We start from the raw sequence: 19,713 nt of genomic DNA, 5'->3' as shown, positions 1-19,713 counted from the left end.
AATGATATCATTTATTATATTTATTCTAATTACTATTGATTTAAGAATTATGTTATATTTGATTTAAAATTTATTAAATTGTAAATAAGTATTTAAATGAATAATAAAATTTGAAGAAAGAATTTACACTAAATTTTGGTATTTCTTTTCTATATGGAAGTATAGATTGACGTTTATCCTATAAAAGAATTAGATGTGTAGACTAATTATTAAGCATGTGTGATGCAGTTTGACAGATTATTTTTCCTCTCTACAACTATAATTATTTTCCCTCTCTACAACTATTTAATTGAGACGACTTAACAAGATAGATAAATTAATCTAACTCACAATTATAATTCATGTACTAATATTAAATTTTGGTGTAGTTTTGAGAAGTTTCATTCAAGTTCTTATAAAAGAAAATATTTTTATATTGTTAGATTGTAAAAGAGGTGGTGAGTATAAAATAGAAAGTTGAAACACGATAACACTGTAATAAGAAAATATGAAATTGTCTGTGTACTTACTATCTTACATTTACCATGACTTAGATCACAAGTTAGAATGTCATTCTATTATCGGTCGTTTAAATGTCGAAGATAAGAAAATTGTTATTAAAATGACAATGAGCACACTTCTTCCTAAATACATTCTCATGACTTAGAAAAGAAAAAGGTACTATAGTGGAATAAATATTTAGCAAGTTATAATATTGGACATAGAAACAACATAAACAACGAGACAATAGGGATTAGAGAATTAGAATGCGATTTTTTTTAAAAATAATTATATTTTTTAAATTAATTTTTGAAATAATTAATTTTTCAAAAAAATTATAGGAATAATCACCTTTCCAAACAGATGTGTCAGATCAACTGGCGCATCCATTTAACATGAAGAGGAGGCGCCACTGGTGTTAGCGCATGCTTTCAAAGCATTGCATGTAGGTGCTAGCAACCATGACGCATGGGCATATACAGTGGTGTATACGCCAATTCATCTGGCGCATACACCTTATTTTTTATTTTTTATTTTTTTATTGGTTAATTTAACAATTAATTAAATAAAATATTGATTTTATTTATTTATTTATGTTATAATAAAAATTACATGGAACTGATAAAAAAATTCAATGACCGGCCCGATCGAAACGTCCCCCTGTTCCACATCCAGGTGCGTTAGTCTGCATTCGAGGTCTCCCACAATGGAGTTCGGTGCCCATGCTATCATAGTTGGGTCGATGTGGTTGGGTGATTTGTGGACGATATAGTTGACTGAATTGAGACATTGAATCATTTTGGAAACAAAACAATGGTTCATGGGATGTACTATAGTTAAACAATGGTTGAGTGTTTTGAGGATGTGATGTTTGAGTGGTCATTGGTGGGGGCTACGATGAAGTGAACCGTATGAATCATTTGGGCATAGACTGTTGTGGTGGCTGTATATGGTTGTTGGTGGGTAGGGTTTGATTCTTGGTTTTGAGGTTGGGTGTGTGGCATGAATGAATTGCGAGGTTGGGTGTTTGACATGAATGTGTTGCGAGGTTGGGTGTTTGGTTGTTGGGTGTATGTGGTAGGGTGACGGTGTGAGGTTGGTTGTTGTGTTTGAGTGGTTTGACATTGGTGTTGAACGAGGACTTGTTGTTGGGCGTATGATGACAAAGATAGTTGACGAGGATCAATCAAATACCTTGGCCCAGACACAAATTGTTGCGTTGTAACTGACCTAAACCATGCCATATATTGTTGAGTTGGTCTAGCACCATGTATGACTGGTTCGTTTATGATGTGTTGTCGTCGATTCCTCCAATGACGACACATCTCTTTGGCGAAGTCTCTCCAGTCGGAATAATCCCATTAGACATCGACTCCTTTTTGATGCCAATCTCCCAAACACGTCGGAGATTCTGGAATTTGTTGCTGCATACCGAACTGCAGTTTTACCCGGTCACTCTGGTGCATCTCCACAGTAGTGAATCAGATAATTGGTGTCTTTGCTGTCTAAACTGCAATATCGTCATGGTTAACCTGATGATCAAGACCCAGACATGGCCTCCAGATAAACTGTACAACAATACGACATAATTAGATGATAAATAATTTGATAACTATTTTAAAATTAAAATAAGTTGTGTAGGAGTATTACATCGTCTGGTCCAATGTGATCCAATAGATTGCGATAGACTACTATAGCGTGTTTCAGACACCTAGTGTAGTTCATCCCTCTAACTGACCACCTAGTTCAAAAACAATTGAAAAATATTATTTACAGTTAATTGTAATATAAAGTCTAATTAATTATATGGTAAAGTTTTAAACTTACTTCGTTGCAAACGAGAATATGAATGGCTTCTCGTTTACCGGGGCGAGTGACGATATTCTTGACCAACCCCATGCTTGTAGCAAATACGCCCAAGAATAAAAAGTACAAGTATTTTTTTTGGCATTTTTACACATCACACTATATAGATGGGCCAAAATAGCTGAACCTCAACTATACATGCTTACCTTATTTATGTTTCATAACAACGGTAAATACATAATATTTACCGTATTACTAGTACTTTCTGGAAATAAAAAATTATCAAATAAAGTCATAATATAACACCGAGCACATTTGGAGTAGTTGGGCACCTTATAAGGTAATTTTTTCTCTCTTGGAAGCTTCTACTTGATAAGTTCCCCTCTAGAGAGAATTTATTCAAGAGAAAGGTGATTGTGGATACTGGAAATGCCATGTGCCCGTTTTATAGTGTTCCGTCGAGTCGACTTATCACTTGTTTGTCACTTGTGACATAACTAGTAGTGTCTGGTATAAGATTTTTAAATGGTTGATGTGATAGATAGTTCTTCCTAAGGACCCTAAGATTCTCTTTGAAAGTTTCATTGTTTTAGCTTGCAGACAAAAGTCTACAGGGTCTTTCTATGATTTTCCATGCTGTGATTTGGACTACCTGGATGGCCCGTAATGAGATTGTTTGTTGATACTTTATCAAGCATGAAAGAGGTGGAGAAAAAAATATGTTTTTTGGTTTGGAAATGGTTCTTGGGTAGATCATCTGAGAACTCTTACACCTTTACAGACCGACTTCAAGACCATATACTTCAGATTAATCAATAAAGGATCGGGATATATGGTCATCTTGAAAGTGTGTGTGTATGTGTGTTTGTTCTTAATTCCATGGTGATTTTGATCTGGAGATGGCAACCTAACCGACTTCAGCTTTAGCTCGACCCTTATCGTGGTGTAGTTTTTGGAAGGTGGCTGTGTTACGGCTGGATTGTGGTAGTTTGTTTAGTTTTTGTGTGGCTTTATACACTATTACAAATAACACATCTAACGTCGGTCGTGAAATGAATTTAACTTCGGCTACACATGCGAGGTAACGAATGACGACATGAAAAACAATCACTTATCACCTCAGTGATTCTAAAACCGAGGTTAGAAATTAAAAGTTCGTAGGTTCGATCCCCAACATCAACATTTTTATTATTTTTAGAATTGGATGGCGCATCCAATGTTATTACCTTAATTTTATGTAAACACTGATGTAATTTCTCAATGTTTTTAGCTCGATTTTATGTAAACACCAAGGGGTGAAGTTTTTTTTGTATTGTGGTTTATACCTGTATTATAGAACCATATTCCTGAACATAGAACCATATTTTTAGAACCAATTACAGGAATATAGAATCATATTTTTTGGAACCTGTATTACAAAACCAATTACGAAATCATTTTCAAAACTAAAACAAAGGATTATGAAATAAAACAATAACCAAAATGGAAATTTTTATAGGTTGTCCAATAGGATTTGTCACTGATCCTTAAGCACATATAGTTTGAACAACATTTAAAACTAATTAGGTCAATCAACAACAAATTAAAATATATAGTACAATGATTAAAAATGAGTAAAATGATTAATTATAAATTTCAAAGGGATATAAAACATTTACTTACTAGTTTTTCCATATCCCCTCTTCACGATCACGACGAATAACATGCACATCATCTGAATCATTTTCTTCAGATGCTTGATGTACATGTGTTGCTAAACAAGGAGTCTCATAGCTAAAATCTTAATTTTCATCAGTACTATCGGGAATATGTTTACCTTGAAGAGCAATTGACCATCTAGTGTTAGAAGGATCAATGACATAAAAAACTTGTTTTAGTTGGGTTTCCATGATGAAAGATTCGTTCTTATAAGTTGCCTTACAAATATCAACATGTGTGAATCCCAATTCATCAGTTTCTACACCAGTGTTACTATTAATCTACTTGCACTTAAATAAAGGCACTTAAAAATAAATATAGTCAATCTCCAAAATTTCCTCAATGCCCAAAAATACATCCTAGATGCTAGTACAAGATTGTTATGTTTGGAACTAGAAAAGTACATGGGTTCAACCTCAACCATAACCCCACTATTTTGCATGGTGTTATGACCATCCATTGATTTTGTATAGAATGCATATTTAGAAATGTCGTATGCACTCCAAGTAATTACATTAAACTTAGGCATACATGACAACCATTTGCAAAGACCTGATGCATTACTCTATTTAGAAATACTTTCATTAAATCAATTTATGAAAGTTTTGTTATGCTCTGTCAATAATCATTTTTCATTCATCTGGGAGAATTTTTCCTTTAAAAGACTTTTGTGAGTGGTCAAGTAAGGTTGAACTTCACTAAGTTTATTCAATATATGCAAATGTGCTTGAAGAACTACTTCTCAGAAAAATGTCTTAACATTTAAACCTTAAATACCTCTACCATCATAAAATCCATCATGATGAGACTCATGATTTCCTATAAAGGAAGCTTATGACAAATAGTTTGTACAAAACTCAATAGCTTCTTCTGTGATGTACCTTTCTACGATCGAAGCTTTCAGACGATGATGATTCTTTGTATACCTGTAAGACCCCAATTTTGTCCCTGAGATCCCTCATGGCATCATATCATATCATTGCATTGCCTCAAGGATCATTGTGCACCTTGCTTCCTTCCCTGTGGGTGGGATCCTCTTTTGAGAGTGGTTCTTGATCACCAAGCATTCCTTGCATTTATATATCATTGCTTTTCCTTTTAACTACTAACCAAAAGTACAAAAATATGTCATCTAACCTTTGTCTTGCAGATGAAGCAATAACAGGTCAAGGCAATCAAAGGCATTCATTGAGCAATAGATGGTGGTTATTCTTGAGATTTGGACCCCACAATCATTCACAAGAGTTCACATGAGTTGTGATGCCATTTTGAAGCAAAATCCCAAGTGGTAGAGGCTTGAATTTCCTCAGAACATTCTCAAGGCAACTGAAGACCTAGAAAGTCAACTGCAAAGTCAACTGTGGATTTGGAGGTGGGAAGTGATTGGAAATACTTCATTCATGTTCAAACAAGTCTCATTTGACATTTCAAACACTCACATTGAAGAATTTGAAGCCAGGTCAAAAATTTCCAAAAATAGCAAGTGACCTATAATTTGAACTTTCCAAAAATGGAAAGATTTTGGACCAACTTCAACTCAATATTACATCATCAAGAAAACTTCAAATGAAATTTTGTTGAACATGAAAGTTGTAGATCTTTCTCTCCTATTTCCAAAATGTCCAAGATCATGAATTTCTAAGGTGTGGTTGAGGAGATATGATCAAATCATGGAAAAGTGTGCTTGAAACTTCAAATGGACATAACTTTTGAACCAAAGCTCCAAAATGAGTGGTTCTTTTTGCATTTTGTTCATCATGATTTGTAGTTTCCAAAACATCCATTACATGGCATGAATTCCACTTGCATAATCATGTGCTCACTCATGAAGATTTTTGAAGGAAGTTTCATAAAACCATTTTGGATGATTGTATGCATACAAAACAAATTCAAAAGTGTGCATGGGCCTTGTTTGAGAGGTTTTGGACCAGAATTGTACACTGTTCACGCATGCATGAAGTGCATGAGGTGAAAATACCATTTTGTACATACACCTCATAAGTTGCTAATCTCAATTGCATTAGGCTTAAACAGGTTTTAAACATGATTAGCATGGCATATATAAGGTTAAACATAACTGTTTTCATCATTAACACTCATTTTCAGATCTAGATTCAAGAATCATCAATTTTTTTTTCTCTCAAAATATTTTTCAAATTCTTCACACAAGAACATTTTCTATTGATTGATTCATGCTCATGAGGTGTTTTTGAGGAGATTTGGATGTGGAATCAAAGCAAATCGTGCCATATTGAACCAGATTCAAAGCTTGGAGCATCCATGGAGTTTGCAAATTGAGCTGGATTCGTGCATACTTGAGCTTCAAATTCATCATCAATCACTTCAATAAGCATCGTGGAGGAGATTTGAGGCTTGGCTGAGCTTGTAGCGCGCGATTCAAAGGTGTTGCTCTTCAAGAGGTCAGGATTCGACCTCTCTAATTTTCAAATTCGTTGCTATATTGTTATAGATCTTGTTGTCCTGATGAATCTGGTGAAAGAATCGTGTGATTTGGTGCTGTTTTGAGCTAGATATGTATGATTGAATATTTGACATGTTGAAATGATTTTCTTCGATTCAGTCTGGTTAGGATGTTTTTGCATGATTTGTTTGTGGATCTTTGATGTGCATGTGATGATGATTCGAATGGTGTATTTGTTTGTGATTTCTAGACACTTTTTGGATTTTCTGGAAATTCACATGAAGATCATCATGATCTTCATCTTCAACCTATGAAGTTCATAGCATTTCCAGAATTGCTATGAGTTTGCTGCAAATTTGCTACGAAATGTTCATGCGTTTGCTACGAATTCTGGAAACACGTTGCCAAGCTTAGGGTTAGCCAAAACGCTGCCGTTTTGTTTAGCGCGCAATATTCAAATTCGGACCAGGTTTGATCCTGGCCGAGCGCGTTTGTTTCAAATGTCTTGCTATTTTTTCCTTTTCCCTCCCATTTTTTATGCTATGCTCATTTTTGACTTCAATTTTTTTCTTCAACTTAGAAAAATCATAACAAATTGAAAATTGATCCAATTTGATCCCAATTTTTTGCAAAATGCTCCTTATTCTGTCTAGTTTTTTATGAGCATGAATGTGTAAGTTGTGCCTGGCTGGAAAAATAATTTGTTCTAGGTTGATTGATCATATGTCTAATTGTGACCTTGCCTTGCTTATCTCATTGTGAAATGCTTGTTTCTTATCCAATGAACCTGAAATTTTGCATGATGAATCTAGACACATTGCTTGACATTTTGGTTTTGGTTTGGTATTTTTCCTATGCTCCATTGCTGTTTTATGCTTGTGCTAACTTGGTGTGACAATTTGTGTCACACCTTTGATTGTCCAACTTGTGCAACTTGATTTCCATACTAAATGATCTCCAATGCTTCTGATTTTTTGTGTGATGGATGTTGTGGATGTCTTGAACGTGCATAAAGTTTTTCATATTTATTTGAATCATTTCTGTTTTGATTTGAATTTTTCATTCATGATGATCACATATGAGCTTTGAAATTGACTTTGACTTCACTTGATCATGAAATGCATTTGGTTAATGATTTTGATGTGAGCCTTTTTAGGATATGTCAATATGTGGTTGAAGTTACTTTGTGTTGAATTTCAGCTCCTGTTTCAAATTTTTTCTCCATCTTTGACCCTAGGCTTTGACCTAGTGGTTTGTTGCTTATATTTGAGTTTTGATTTCAGGTTAAAGCATTCAAATGCCATGGTTGATGATGCTTCATCATGTAAATATTGATGTTTGCTTTTGATTACTAACACTTGTGTGTTTTGTAGGTTGATGCTAACTCATTTGAGTTTTGCCTTATGGCTTACACATTTTGTACATTGGGATTGCCTGTTGCTTATTGACTGTTGTCTGTTTGTCTGAGTATTGTACTGATCTGTTTAGTTGTTTCCACAGGTACCTAAGTTGCTTTAAGTTCATTTGAACTTTGCTTTTGCTTGGTTGCTTAACCACTTAGGTATAATCCCTAATCTTCATGTAGTCTGGAAGACCTACTGTTATTGGTAGGCACCTGTCTGAAGCCCTCCTTAAGAGGCAATGCTTGTGATTGTTTAATTTTTGTGCCAAGCAGGTAAAGTCCTCTTATGAGGCAATTGGCAGATAAAAGAGATGTGTAATCCATCTCCTGCTACTCAGTGTGTCATTCACTTTGCTCACACCATGTGTTGATGCATTGTGAATAAGAACCCAAGATCTTATAGAGTCAATCATTTGTGGAGAAGAGTTCCTACTTTCTAAACTCCCACACTTTCCATTAATCAAAGCTCTCCCTGACCAGGGATAAGAGCTATGAGGCACACCCCCCATCTCCATTTCATCTGCTTCACCCTAACTCTCAATGTTAGGGTTAAGAGCTCAAAATACCCCATTCCAGTTGGCTGTAAAGCCTAACCTTGCTTGAGCCTAATTGATTGTATATAGTGTGTGCTAATTGACTTGTTTGTTTGCTTACTTGATTCATCTGTACATGTTTGCTTGAGTGTGCCTTTGTGCATCTCTCATCACTACTTGTATATCATTTCATAAACATTGTTCATCACTTTGTAACATTTTGTTTTGTCCATGGAGGAGGCAAGCATAAGCCCATTGATTGGCAGTTTGTTTCCTGTGATATGGTAGGAGACTAGTATAAGTCCATTGATTGGCATCTGGCATCCTTGTTTCTTTGCTTTGTGAGACTAGTATAAGCCCATTGATTGGCATCTGGTATCCATGTTTCTCTTTGTTTTAGGAGATTGGTATAAGTCCATTGATTGGCATCTGGTATCCTTGTTTCTCTTTGTTTTAGGAGATTGGTATAAGTCCATTGATTGGCATCCGGTATCCATTTTGTTTTGTGAGATTGGTATAAGTCCATTGATTGACATCCGGTATCCATTTTGTTTTGTGAGATTGGAATAAGTCCATTGATTGGCATCCGGTATCCATTTTACTTTGTTCATCTGTTATTTGCTTGTTGCCTTTTCCAAAGGAATCACTTGAATCATCTACATATGATCTCAAGAGGTGAACATCTAAGAAGTTTTACTTCCTCACCCTCCCATCTTTTGTTGCTTGAAACCTCCATTTGCATGTTAACCCAAAACTTGAAAACTATTGTGCAAACATTTTCATCTGTTTTTCAAATTAGAAACCTAGGCCCTAAGCCTCTGATTTTCAAAACTCCATTTTTACAATACTTCTTTTGAATTGAATTCTAATCATACTTTGACTTCATTTTTGTGAATAATCATAACCAGTTAATTTCACTTACTCAATTGCTTTTGTGGCCCAAGTCCACTTCTTCATCAAGTTTTCATACATTAGCCACAGGTTTCAATTATCTTAGTGGTTGATGTTAATCTCGCCTTTTGTCCTTAGTGATCGAACCGTAAGACTTCCATACTGAAAACAGGGTTAACCCCTCTAGTATGTCGAAGTTATTCTCACATGGTGGACTTGTTGTTTGTATAAGGTCGAGTTTTCTCCCGTGGATAATGAAAGACCTTAGGGCTTTTGTTTAGAATCAATCCACTCACTTACTTTTGGAAATCTTTTAGCCGAACTACGGCGTTTTGATCCTTACCTTCCATGGAAAGGTACGTAGGCAACGGGTTCATCCGTTCAAACACAAAAATAATAAATTGTACATTCTTTTCTCATCCCTTCAATCCATGTTTGCATAATAAATATTTTATAAACAAATAACATTTCATACAACAAGTTGTGAAAAGGGCTCCCTAGGAGTACCTAGGACGTTTTGGGTGCCTAACACCTTCCCATTGCGTAATTAACCCCTTACCCAAATCTCTGACCTTTTCATTAGTTTTCTATGTGTAAAACTTCTTAGGCTTTTGTTCGCTTTTTAGCCATTCCTTTGGATAAATAAAAATGCGGTGGTAACTCGATTCTTTGTATGCTTTGCTTTTGATTTAGTCAATAAATCATAAAGTGACGAATACACCGCTACAATACCCTTTAAAAATCTTCGTGTAATGCTCTACCGGATACATCCACCATAAATAAACTGGACCAAAAATTCTAATATCCCTTACTAGATGAACAACTAAGTGAACCATAATGTCAAAGAATGATGGAGGGAAAAACATCTCTAATTGGCACAAGATAACTGCAACTTCGTGTTCCAAGTCATCGAAATTTATAGGATCAATAACTTTACTACCTATAGCATTGAAGAATAAGAACAATCTGGTTATAGTTACCCTTACATTTCTTGGTAAAATACCATGGATAGCCACTGATAGAAGTTGTTGCATCAATATATGACAATCATGAGATTTCAAGCCAACTAATTTGTGATTGTTCTCTTACATAAGTTTGTTCACATTTGATGAGTACGATTAGGGAACTTTGATACTATGCAAACAATCGTAAAAACATTTTTTCTTTTCTTTTTTAGAAAGAGTGTGACATGCTATGGGCAAATAGATTTTATTTCCTACTTGTTTTTGGGCTAACTCTTGCCGTATACCCATCACAACCATATCTTTGCGGAATTTCTTAGTATCTTTTGTCTTGCCTTTAATGTTGAGAAATGTTCCAATCAGACTATCACATACATTTTTCTCCACATGCATCACATCAAGACTAGACCAACTCTTTTTCTAAATATTTTTCTCCACATACTTTTTTTTGTTTCTTTCAAAGGACAACCTCAATGTGTTGTTGTTTTCTATAAACTTCCTTCCCAGTTAAGGGCTTTGGAGCGATATCAAACTCATGCTCTCAATTAAAAGCCTTCTGTAATCTACGATATGGATGATTAGGTCTTAGAAATTTTCGACGCCCAAGATAAATTGTCTTTTTTTCGTTTTGTAATTGGTGGTGACATGTATCAACTTCACATATAGAACACACTTTATGTCCATTGATGCTGTATCCAGAAAAATTACCGTATGCAGGAAAGTCATTGATTGTGCAAAACAACATGTCACACAACTTTAAGTTATCACCTATATACGCATCATCAACATCAGCACCTTCTTCCCACAAAAGTGTTAAATCTTCAAAGAATGACTTTAAATAAACATCAATGTCGTTCCTTGGTTGTTTTGGACCCGAAATCATCATTGATAACACCATATACTTGCGCTTCATGCACAACCATGAAGATAGGTTGTTAAGTATGAGAAGAACATACCATGGCGTATGGTTAGTACTCAAATGACCAAAAAGGTTCATTCCGCCGGTGAAAAGTCCAAGCCTAAGGTTCCTCGGTTCAAGGAAAAAGTATGGATACAGGGAATCAGTTTTCTTCCATTACAATGAATCGGCTACATGGCTAATTTTTCCATCACACACTCTTTCATCTGCATGCTATATAGTATTCTTTGCGTCACTAACATTAGCAAACACTCTCTTGAACCTTGAAATTATCGATAGGTACCAAATCACCTTGGCAGGAACACCCTTGCTAGTTACACCATCATCGTCATCAACACCATTGCCATTCTTCTTGTAGTGTGACTCCCCGCACCTCAGACACTCCTTCATATTTTCTAAATCTTTCATATATAATATGCAATCATTACGAAATGCATGTATTTTGACATAGTCCAAACTCATTGGACACAATATCTTCTTGGCCTCATAAGTACAGTTCGACATCGTGTTACCTTCGGGAATCATTTCTTTCAACAATTCAAGCAATTCAGTGAAACTTTTATTCGTCCATCCACCTCTTGCCTTAAGATTAAATAGTCTTAACACAACTGACAATCTTGTAAATTTTTTACATCCCGGATACAACGAATCTTCCATGTCTCTTCGCAATGTATCTATCACATTAACATTCTTGAAAGCATCAACTCTAATATCACGAATGATGTCTTCTAAAGTATCATTCATAACTTTATCATCTTCAACTATATGTGACATAGGCCTCTTTTTTGTCGCTTCACCATACTATACCCATTTCGTGTAATTTTGAGTAATTCCATCACAACCGCAATAATTGAATATAACAACATCCCTATGATGTTTTTTTTTGGTATTAAAGCAGTGTTTATAAAGACACAAAAATCTCATTATTGTCAGAATTTTTCATACTCTATATTTAATCTATTGACTTTCATCCAACCACGATTCATAATCATATAAAACTTCTAAAATAAATAAATAAAAATAGTACATATCAAACAAAAATAAAGCTTCTCAACAACAACAAGCTTTATATTTAACTTTTGTTTTTATTTCTTTCATTTGATAGAGAGAGATAACATGAATTGACTTTATAATTCTTTTTATAGATTGTATAAAATTGGCATACCGTGTGGAACAAGCTGGCCATCAATACAATAGGTGACTTCACCCATATGGTGGAGCTTAGAATATATAAATCTAACATCATAAACTAATAAAAGAATAATTCAACTTTTTCGTCTATAATAATTACCTAAAATAATAAAATTACAACATTCATAATGAATACAATAATACATTAAGGACATCTTAACCTTATTATCACATGATGGGACAAAATAAAAAAATTTAAAAAAAAAGTTTAAAAAAAAAGTAATGCTGATCACAAGTTTCCACCGAATCCAAACCTGTCTTTATGTTTCTATGACTACAAAACGCGTTTTTCCATCTCTTAGCTGTATCCTCAACCAATTAATCACTTTTCTATTACTCAATCAATCATACGTGCAAGAATTCTTCTTGAGGGGAACAGAAACATTGATTTTCTTGGGGTCAAATATGACAGAACATTGAACTTTCTTGTAGTATTTTGGTTTCACCAATTTTCCAAGCACATAAGCTCTTGATCTAATCTCAAAGCTCAATTTCAATGGCACTGGTGTACTTGGCATACCTGTTGTGCTACTTAGACTAGCACCACTTCCATACAATGGGATCTTGCTTCCCATCACTGCTACACTCACTAATCTTTGACTTTTCCTTGATTGATAAAATTTCTTCATCTACAATAACATTTTCAAATCCGAACAAAAAGATTCATAACACAATTTTCAGTAATTGATGTCAAATTATGAAATTAAGGTGACCGCACGAACATTAAACACAACACTCTGACATGTGTCAAACATCATACACACACTCGTGCCCATCAAAGTATCGTATATGGTATATGTGACTTTGACATGTACCCCATGTCCCTCAAAATATTGAATCTGAATTGCCTACTTCATTAATAACGTTGTATCTGGTGTCCGTGACTCTGACATGTGTCCAGCACCCTCGTGTCCCTCAAAATATTGAATATAGTTGTCTATTTCATTAATATCGTGTCTGGTGTCCGTGACTCTGACATATATCATACACCCTCATATCCCTTAAAATACTGAATCTAGATTGCCTATTTCATTAATCTTGTGTCTGTGACTCTGACATGTGATACATAAATCAGATACATCAATTATGGAATGGAGAGAGTAGACCTTCAGGTCCTTCAAAATAGTGAATCTAGCCCTAATGTCCTTCAAAATATTGAATCTAGATTGCCTATTTCATTAATATCCTGTCTGGAGTTTATGGTGTCTGTAATTATGGCATGTATCAAACACCATCATGCTCCTTAAAGTATTGAATCAGGCTTCAACACCTTAGTATGAGTTGGACTAAGATCATTGCATTAAAAATTAGACGACACGATCTTAATCCAACTCCTCCGAAGTGCCGCATACGTTCAATTGTTGACTTATGGTCAAACACGATATACACACTCATCATGTCCTTTAAAGTATTGAATCTAGATTGCCTAATGTTAGCGATTTTTGATAATATCGTGACCGATGTTTGTGATTCTGACATGTGTCAAACATCAGATACATTCTCCTAACCCTTAAAGTATTGAACATGAATTGCCTACTGTCAACTCTTGGATCGGGATCACTAGATTGAAAATCTAGCGATCTCGATCCAACGATGACAGATGTGTTGACTTTCTGCAATTGAAGACTAATAGTCAAACATGAACACCAAAGAATCTAGAGAGATAGACTTACATCGCCGGTGCCAATTACGATATCTGAATAGGATAGATCTAAAGGCGTGGACGAAACATGAACACCAAAGAATGTGCCTTTGTTCCGATATGTGAATTTGACAGTTGAGTTCACTGTGATCATATCAGTAGCCACACCGGTTGCATCAGAACCAGCTTGAACTCTAACATGATCGAATTTTATACTCTGCAAAACAAAAAACAAAAAATGGATGAATACCCATTTAAGATAACAACCACAAGATGTTATAAAAATGGAAACTTCACCTTAATTACGACATGGGGTTTCATGGGTCTACTAGCACCCCAAAGGATAAGAGAGAAAAGAGTGAACAAAAGAAAGAAGCCAAGAATAAAAGCTAGGAAATAGTAACGACGAGAGAGAGAACGGTTATGATCTTGGTTTTGAAGAAGACCCTCTTCTTCAATAACATCGATGTCTTTCCAAGGTTTGGCGTTACGGTGGTTGTTGTTGATTTTGCGGGAACCGGAGAAACGGCTAGAGGAAGAGTGGGAATGAGGCGGAGAACCCATTGGACTGATGACAGGAGTTGAGTGGAAGGAGGTAGTTGTTTTTTCACCATCGTGAGATGGACTTTGAACATAGTATGCTTGTCGACGAGGGGATCTTGTGGTGGAAGATGCGTCAAGGCTAGTAACCTCGGAGTCTGTCTTTGCATGCATCTTGTTGTTGAGAATTCTTAAATCTGATAGATCTGTGTCTTTTCTGTGTCTCTCTCAAAGATATATGAAGGTACTAGGATTAGAGTAATTGTATTTTAAAAGGAGTAATAAAGTGTTTTAAGACATTAACAAGATAGTAGTAATAATGGTGAAATAAAAAGGACACGACAAAGGGCTTAGGAAGAGTGAATGGTTTGCGGCGGTGGTTTGATTCAGTGAAGACTGAAAAATGTAATTATAAATCAAACAAACAAACAGCTGCATTACAGTTGTCACACAACATTACACGAATGTTCTACGAATCTGCTCTTCAAGATAGCTAAATCTATTTTAAGCACATGCAAAACTTGGACTCACACAACTCATCACACAAAATAAATGATAAAGCTTTAATACACTTTAGTTCTTCATTTTGATTTTTTGTTAACTTTTGCTCCCTAATATATAATCATGAGTTTTATATAAGGGACTCGATTGTCTTAGTCTCGTATGAATGTCTCAATTATCTAAGTCTCATCTAAGGGATTTGACTATCTAAGTCTTTTTTATGGACTCAATTGTATCAGTCTCTCCTGAAGGATTCGACTATCTAAGTCTTTTTTGATGGACTCAATTGTATCAGTCTCTCCTGAAGGACTCGACTATCTAAGTCTTGCCCGAAGATTTCAATTATCTCAATCTCGTCCAAAAATAAATTATCGTTGCCTTGATTAAATCACTTAGACTTTTCCAAGGTATCGTGTTTGAGATACTGTGTAATGAGATAATTTTAGTGGGTCCGGAGAGGAAGGTTTTGTGAAGAGACATCACAAACTAAGTGTGGTAACATTGGCCGAGCGCCCTAAGCAGGGTTGATCGCCTGAATCACCTTAAAGCGGTCTTATTGGAACATCTCTCCATTCTGAGATCTTTGATCTCTTCCTCTTATCACACATGGACTATGAGGTTTCAAAGGTATATCAGTCAAAGCGAAGCCATCTCCCCCACAATTTTAGGGAGAATGAGTCTTCCACTACCATCATGTTTCTGATCATGGGATGAGGGAAACTGCTTCCTAGATTTCTAGCTCAGGACCAATGATTTCTTTATAAATACCTCAATATTAGTATTGATGAGGAAATCCATTAATTCTAGATATTAAACAGAGAGTCTCTCACAATCACCACGTGAGAAGATCTTCATTCTCTCGCTATTGTACATTCACTAATACAACATTGTTTTTTGATGTTGTTTTTTAGCATGTGATTCTTTTAGGAGAATCATCACTAACTTATCTCTTTATGATTTACTTAAATAATATTTTTATTCACATGATGATATTTATGATAGATTATATTATTCATTTGTCATCATCAAGACTTGTTAAATCTGTTAAGCACATAATCATATTTGCCCCTTCCTGATGATGCCAAAGCATATCTTAGGAAGATGACTTAAAATAGAAGTTAAGAAGAAAAATGTTGGAGTATTCTCCATCTAATAGTATACTTCTCCCCCTTGGTATTATTAAAAGTCGAGGATAAATAATCATAGAAAAAAGCAAAAATATCATATATAACAAAATAGATGAAAATAACTCATTTAAAATTAAAGAGATGAGTTACCTAATAAAATGATAAGAATAAGCACATGGTGGCACATTTAAAAAAAATATAAAGATATACTTCTCACTGTAGCGATAAATTCATGATCATCAAGTTATGGATAAGCTAGAGATCAAATAACAAGAGTTGCCACCGCGATTTTATTGTTTCCAAAGGAAAAGGGAAAAAGTACAAACAAAACCCAAAAGTAAGAAGTTTTCAAATCAAAACTAATAAAATGTCAGAGATTACAGGTAAGGGGGTTGGTTACACAAAGAGAAGGTGTTAGCATCCAAAGTGTCCTAGGTACTCCTAGGGAGCCCTTTTTGTGTGCATATGTACTTGGTATAAAGTGATGTTTACAAACAAATACAATGGGGGGATGAGAAAAGAATTCATTGATTATATTTTTGTGTTTGACAAGACCTTCGATCTTGTGCCTACGTACCAACATAAAAATGAGGGATTAAAACCTCGTAGTTCGTGATACAAATTTCAAAGTGGATGCGTTGCTTTTAATAAAATTTAAGTTTGAAAGACACAAAGGCCTAAAAATGGTTTGAATGAGTTAGTTCTTTTTGGAGTTTTGAAAGTTTAGGTCAAGTATAATTAAGTTTATTTACAAGTTTGATTTAAGAAAATAAGTTTGAAAATGCAATAGCATAAGGCCAAAGTTTATATCTTTTTGCAAAGTGGTCAAAGTTTAGAACAAAAGTAGTTCACACAAAGAAGATTTTGAAAAGGGAGAGAGATTTTTGAAATTAAAGAAATGGGGAGTAGATGAAGAGATTATCCTATGTACAAAAATTAAAAGTTTAGAGTTGAAAAGATCTGACCAAATGGGTAGCAATCCAATAGACAAGAATGTCAATAGAAACCAAGAATTCCCTTGGATTTTTAGAATCAAGAAACACACAAATGCACAATTATATTATCTTGAAGAGCAAGGCATCAAATAAATATGGCCACATCCAAGCTTATCCACTTCATAATCTTCTTCAAATTTGCCCATGTAACAGATGAATTCCACAAGTCACAGGTTCAAAATAACAACTTCAAAATGATCATGTTGCAGATGAACTCAAAAGGATCTTGAATGATGTATCAGATGAAGTTTCAAATTGCAAGTACTTGGTTTCTCAATAAGTTGGCATTGGCCAAGTCCTTTAGCATAGGAATGTTGCCTAGATTCTAAGTCCATTTGTCCAAGATCAAACCAACAGTCCACACAAAAGTTTTTAGAGTTTTTTGTTGTTATTATGTACATTAATGGTCAAAGACCACACAAACAAACAAAGTATACACAAACAAAATATATCACACAATATGGTCCAAGTGGACAAAGTGAAAATTGCATTAACGTAAATAATTGGCAAATGAATAAAAGCAAAAATTAAATGGAATTAAAGTAAAGGGCTTGAAATTAAAAGTTAGTAGTTAATAGGTTAGAAGTTAGTATTGCTTTGCTTTTGCTTTTCATTCGTAGACATTCTTTGGAGAACACTCAACCCACTTATCACAAGCATGAATCCTTGAGGCAAAACATCTTCCAAAGGAAGGAAAGAATGCCAAGTTTCCATACAATACCATGAAAGGGGGAAGACTTACAATCTCACTAACTAGAATGATATGCCTTTTATGTCACAAATTTAGCGTTATGTTAAGCAATGGTAATTGGACTTATGTAGAAGTCACAACTATTTGAGGCGGGGCAATAGAATTTTGGTGTTAATGCATGTTAGAGACATAGTATAGTAGACTATGCTCATGAAACATACCGCACACAAAAAATATATGCAAAAGGGGTGGCCTAATCTCATCTATACTCATGTTAATTTTTCAATCAACTAGCATTAGTACTTTGAGATATCATAGGACAAGTGAGATGAATGCATAAAGAAAGGGAATACGATGAAGTGGGAGTGAAATGGATCAAAACACAAATTGGTCAAAGGAGGAATTTTACCAAATTAATATCATTCATTCATTTTGGGAGATTGAATATACATTTCATCAATCCCCTAAATCCAATGATATTAATTTGACAAAGTCAAATCAACCTTGACCTAGGCCCAACAACAAGAGTCAAACATAAACAAGTCATCACAATTGGTCAACAAATTTATTTGTCATTTATTCAAATTAAAAATACTAAAATAGTGTTGTAGCGGGAAATTCATGATCATTAAGCTATTGACAAGCTAAAGATCAATTAACAAGAGTCGTCACCGCGCTTTTATTATTATCAAGGGAAAAGGGAAAAGTATGAACAAAACCCAAATAGTAAGAAGTTTTTAAATAAAAACTAATAAAATTCAGAGATAACAGGTAAGGGGGTTGGTTACACAGAGGGAAGGTGTTAGCACCCAAAGTGTCCTAGGTACTCCTAGGGAGCCCTTTTTGTGTGCATATGTATTTTGTACAAAGTGATGTTTACAAACAAATAGAATGAGGGGATGAGAAAAGAATTCATTAACTATATTTTTATGTTTGACAAGACCTTCGGTTTTGTGCCTACGTACCAACATAAAAATGAGAAATCAAAACCTCGTAGTTCGTGCTACAAATTTCAAAATGGATGCATTGATTTGAACAAAATTTAAGTTTGAAAGGCACAAAGGCCTCAAATGATTTGAATGAGTTAGTTCTTTTTGGCTTTTTTGAAAGTTTAAGTCAAGTATTGTTAAGTTCATTTACAAGTTTGATTTAAGAAAATAAGTTTGAAAATGCAATGGCATAAGGCCAAAGTTTCTATCTTTTTTTGCAAAAGTGGTCAAAGTTTAGAACAAGAATAGTTCACACAAAGAAGATTTTAGATTTTGAAATTAAAGAAATTGGGGGAAGATGAAGAGACTATCCTATGCACAAAATTTAAAAGTTTAGAGTTGAAAAAATCTGACCAAATGGGTAGCAATCCAATAGACAAAAATGTCAATAGAAACCCAGAATTTCCTTGGACTTTTAGAATCAAGCAACACACAAATGCACAATTATACTCTATTTAAGAGAAAAGGCATCAAATAAAGATGACTTCATCCAAGCTTATCCATTCCATAAACTTCTTCAGAAATAGCCCATGCAACAGATGAATTCCACAGGTTCAAAAATGACAGCTTCACAATGATCATGTTGCAGATGAACTTAGAGAGATCTTGAATGATGTATCAGATGAATTCAAATTGCAAGCACTTGGTTCTTCACTAGTTGGCATGGGCCAAGTCCTTTAGCTTAGGGAGGTTGCCTAGATTCTAAGTCCATTTGTCCAAGATCAAGCCAACAGTCCACTCAAAAGTTTTTTTAGGGTTTTTATGATTATTATGTACATTAATGGTCAAAGATCACACAAACAAACAAAGTATACATAAACAAAATATATCACACAATATGGTCCAAATGGACAAAGTGAAAATTTCATTAACATAAACAATTAAAATGATATGAACAATGGCAAATGAAATAAAGTGCTAAAA

The 19,713-nt window shown here is 34.6% G+C and overlaps 1 protein-coding gene across 1 annotated transcript; it reads right to left on the bottom strand.

The window, feature by feature from the left end:
• Window positions 1-12,225: 12,225 nt before the first annotated feature.
• LOC127100628 (uncharacterized) lies at window positions 12,226-14,997 on the bottom strand. Its single transcript, XM_051037872.1, has 3 exons — window positions 14,244-14,997; window positions 13,978-14,163; window positions 12,226-12,933 (listed from the first exon to the last, which is right to left on the bottom strand). Exons 1-3 carry the CDS (start codon window positions 14,658-14,660, stop codon window positions 12,646-12,648), a joined length of 891 nt encoding a protein of 296 aa, XP_050893829.1. The 5' UTR covers window positions 14,661-14,997; the 3' UTR covers window positions 12,226-12,645.
• Between the last annotated feature and the right edge of the window lie 4,716 nt (window positions 14,998-19,713).

This window comes from Lathyrus oleraceus, chromosome 7 (genome assembly GCF_024323335.1).
Source record: "Lathyrus oleraceus cultivar Zhongwan6 chromosome 7, CAAS_Psat_ZW6_1.0, whole genome shotgun sequence".
In the NCBI taxonomy this organism is placed as follows: domain Eukaryota; kingdom Viridiplantae; phylum Streptophyta; class Magnoliopsida; order Fabales; family Fabaceae; genus Lathyrus; species Lathyrus oleraceus.
The sequence above is the reverse complement of the archived record's forward strand: the minus strand, read 5'-3'. Positions and strand labels throughout refer to the sequence as shown.

Bases quoted from the DNA above. Each gene is read 5' to 3' on its own strand.
- LOC127100628 (XM_051037872.1), bottom strand. From the start codon at position 14,660: ATGCATGCAAAGACAGACTCCGAGGTTACTAGCCTTGACGCATCTTCC. The intron at 14,164-14,243 runs GTGAAGTTTCCA...TTTGTTTTGCAG, and splicing joins AACCCCATGTCGTAATTAAG to AGTATAAAATTCGATCATGT. The intron at 12,934-13,977 runs GTAAGTCTATCT...ATGTTATTGTAG, and splicing joins TCGTAATTGGCACCGGCGAT to ATGAAGAAATTTTATCAATC.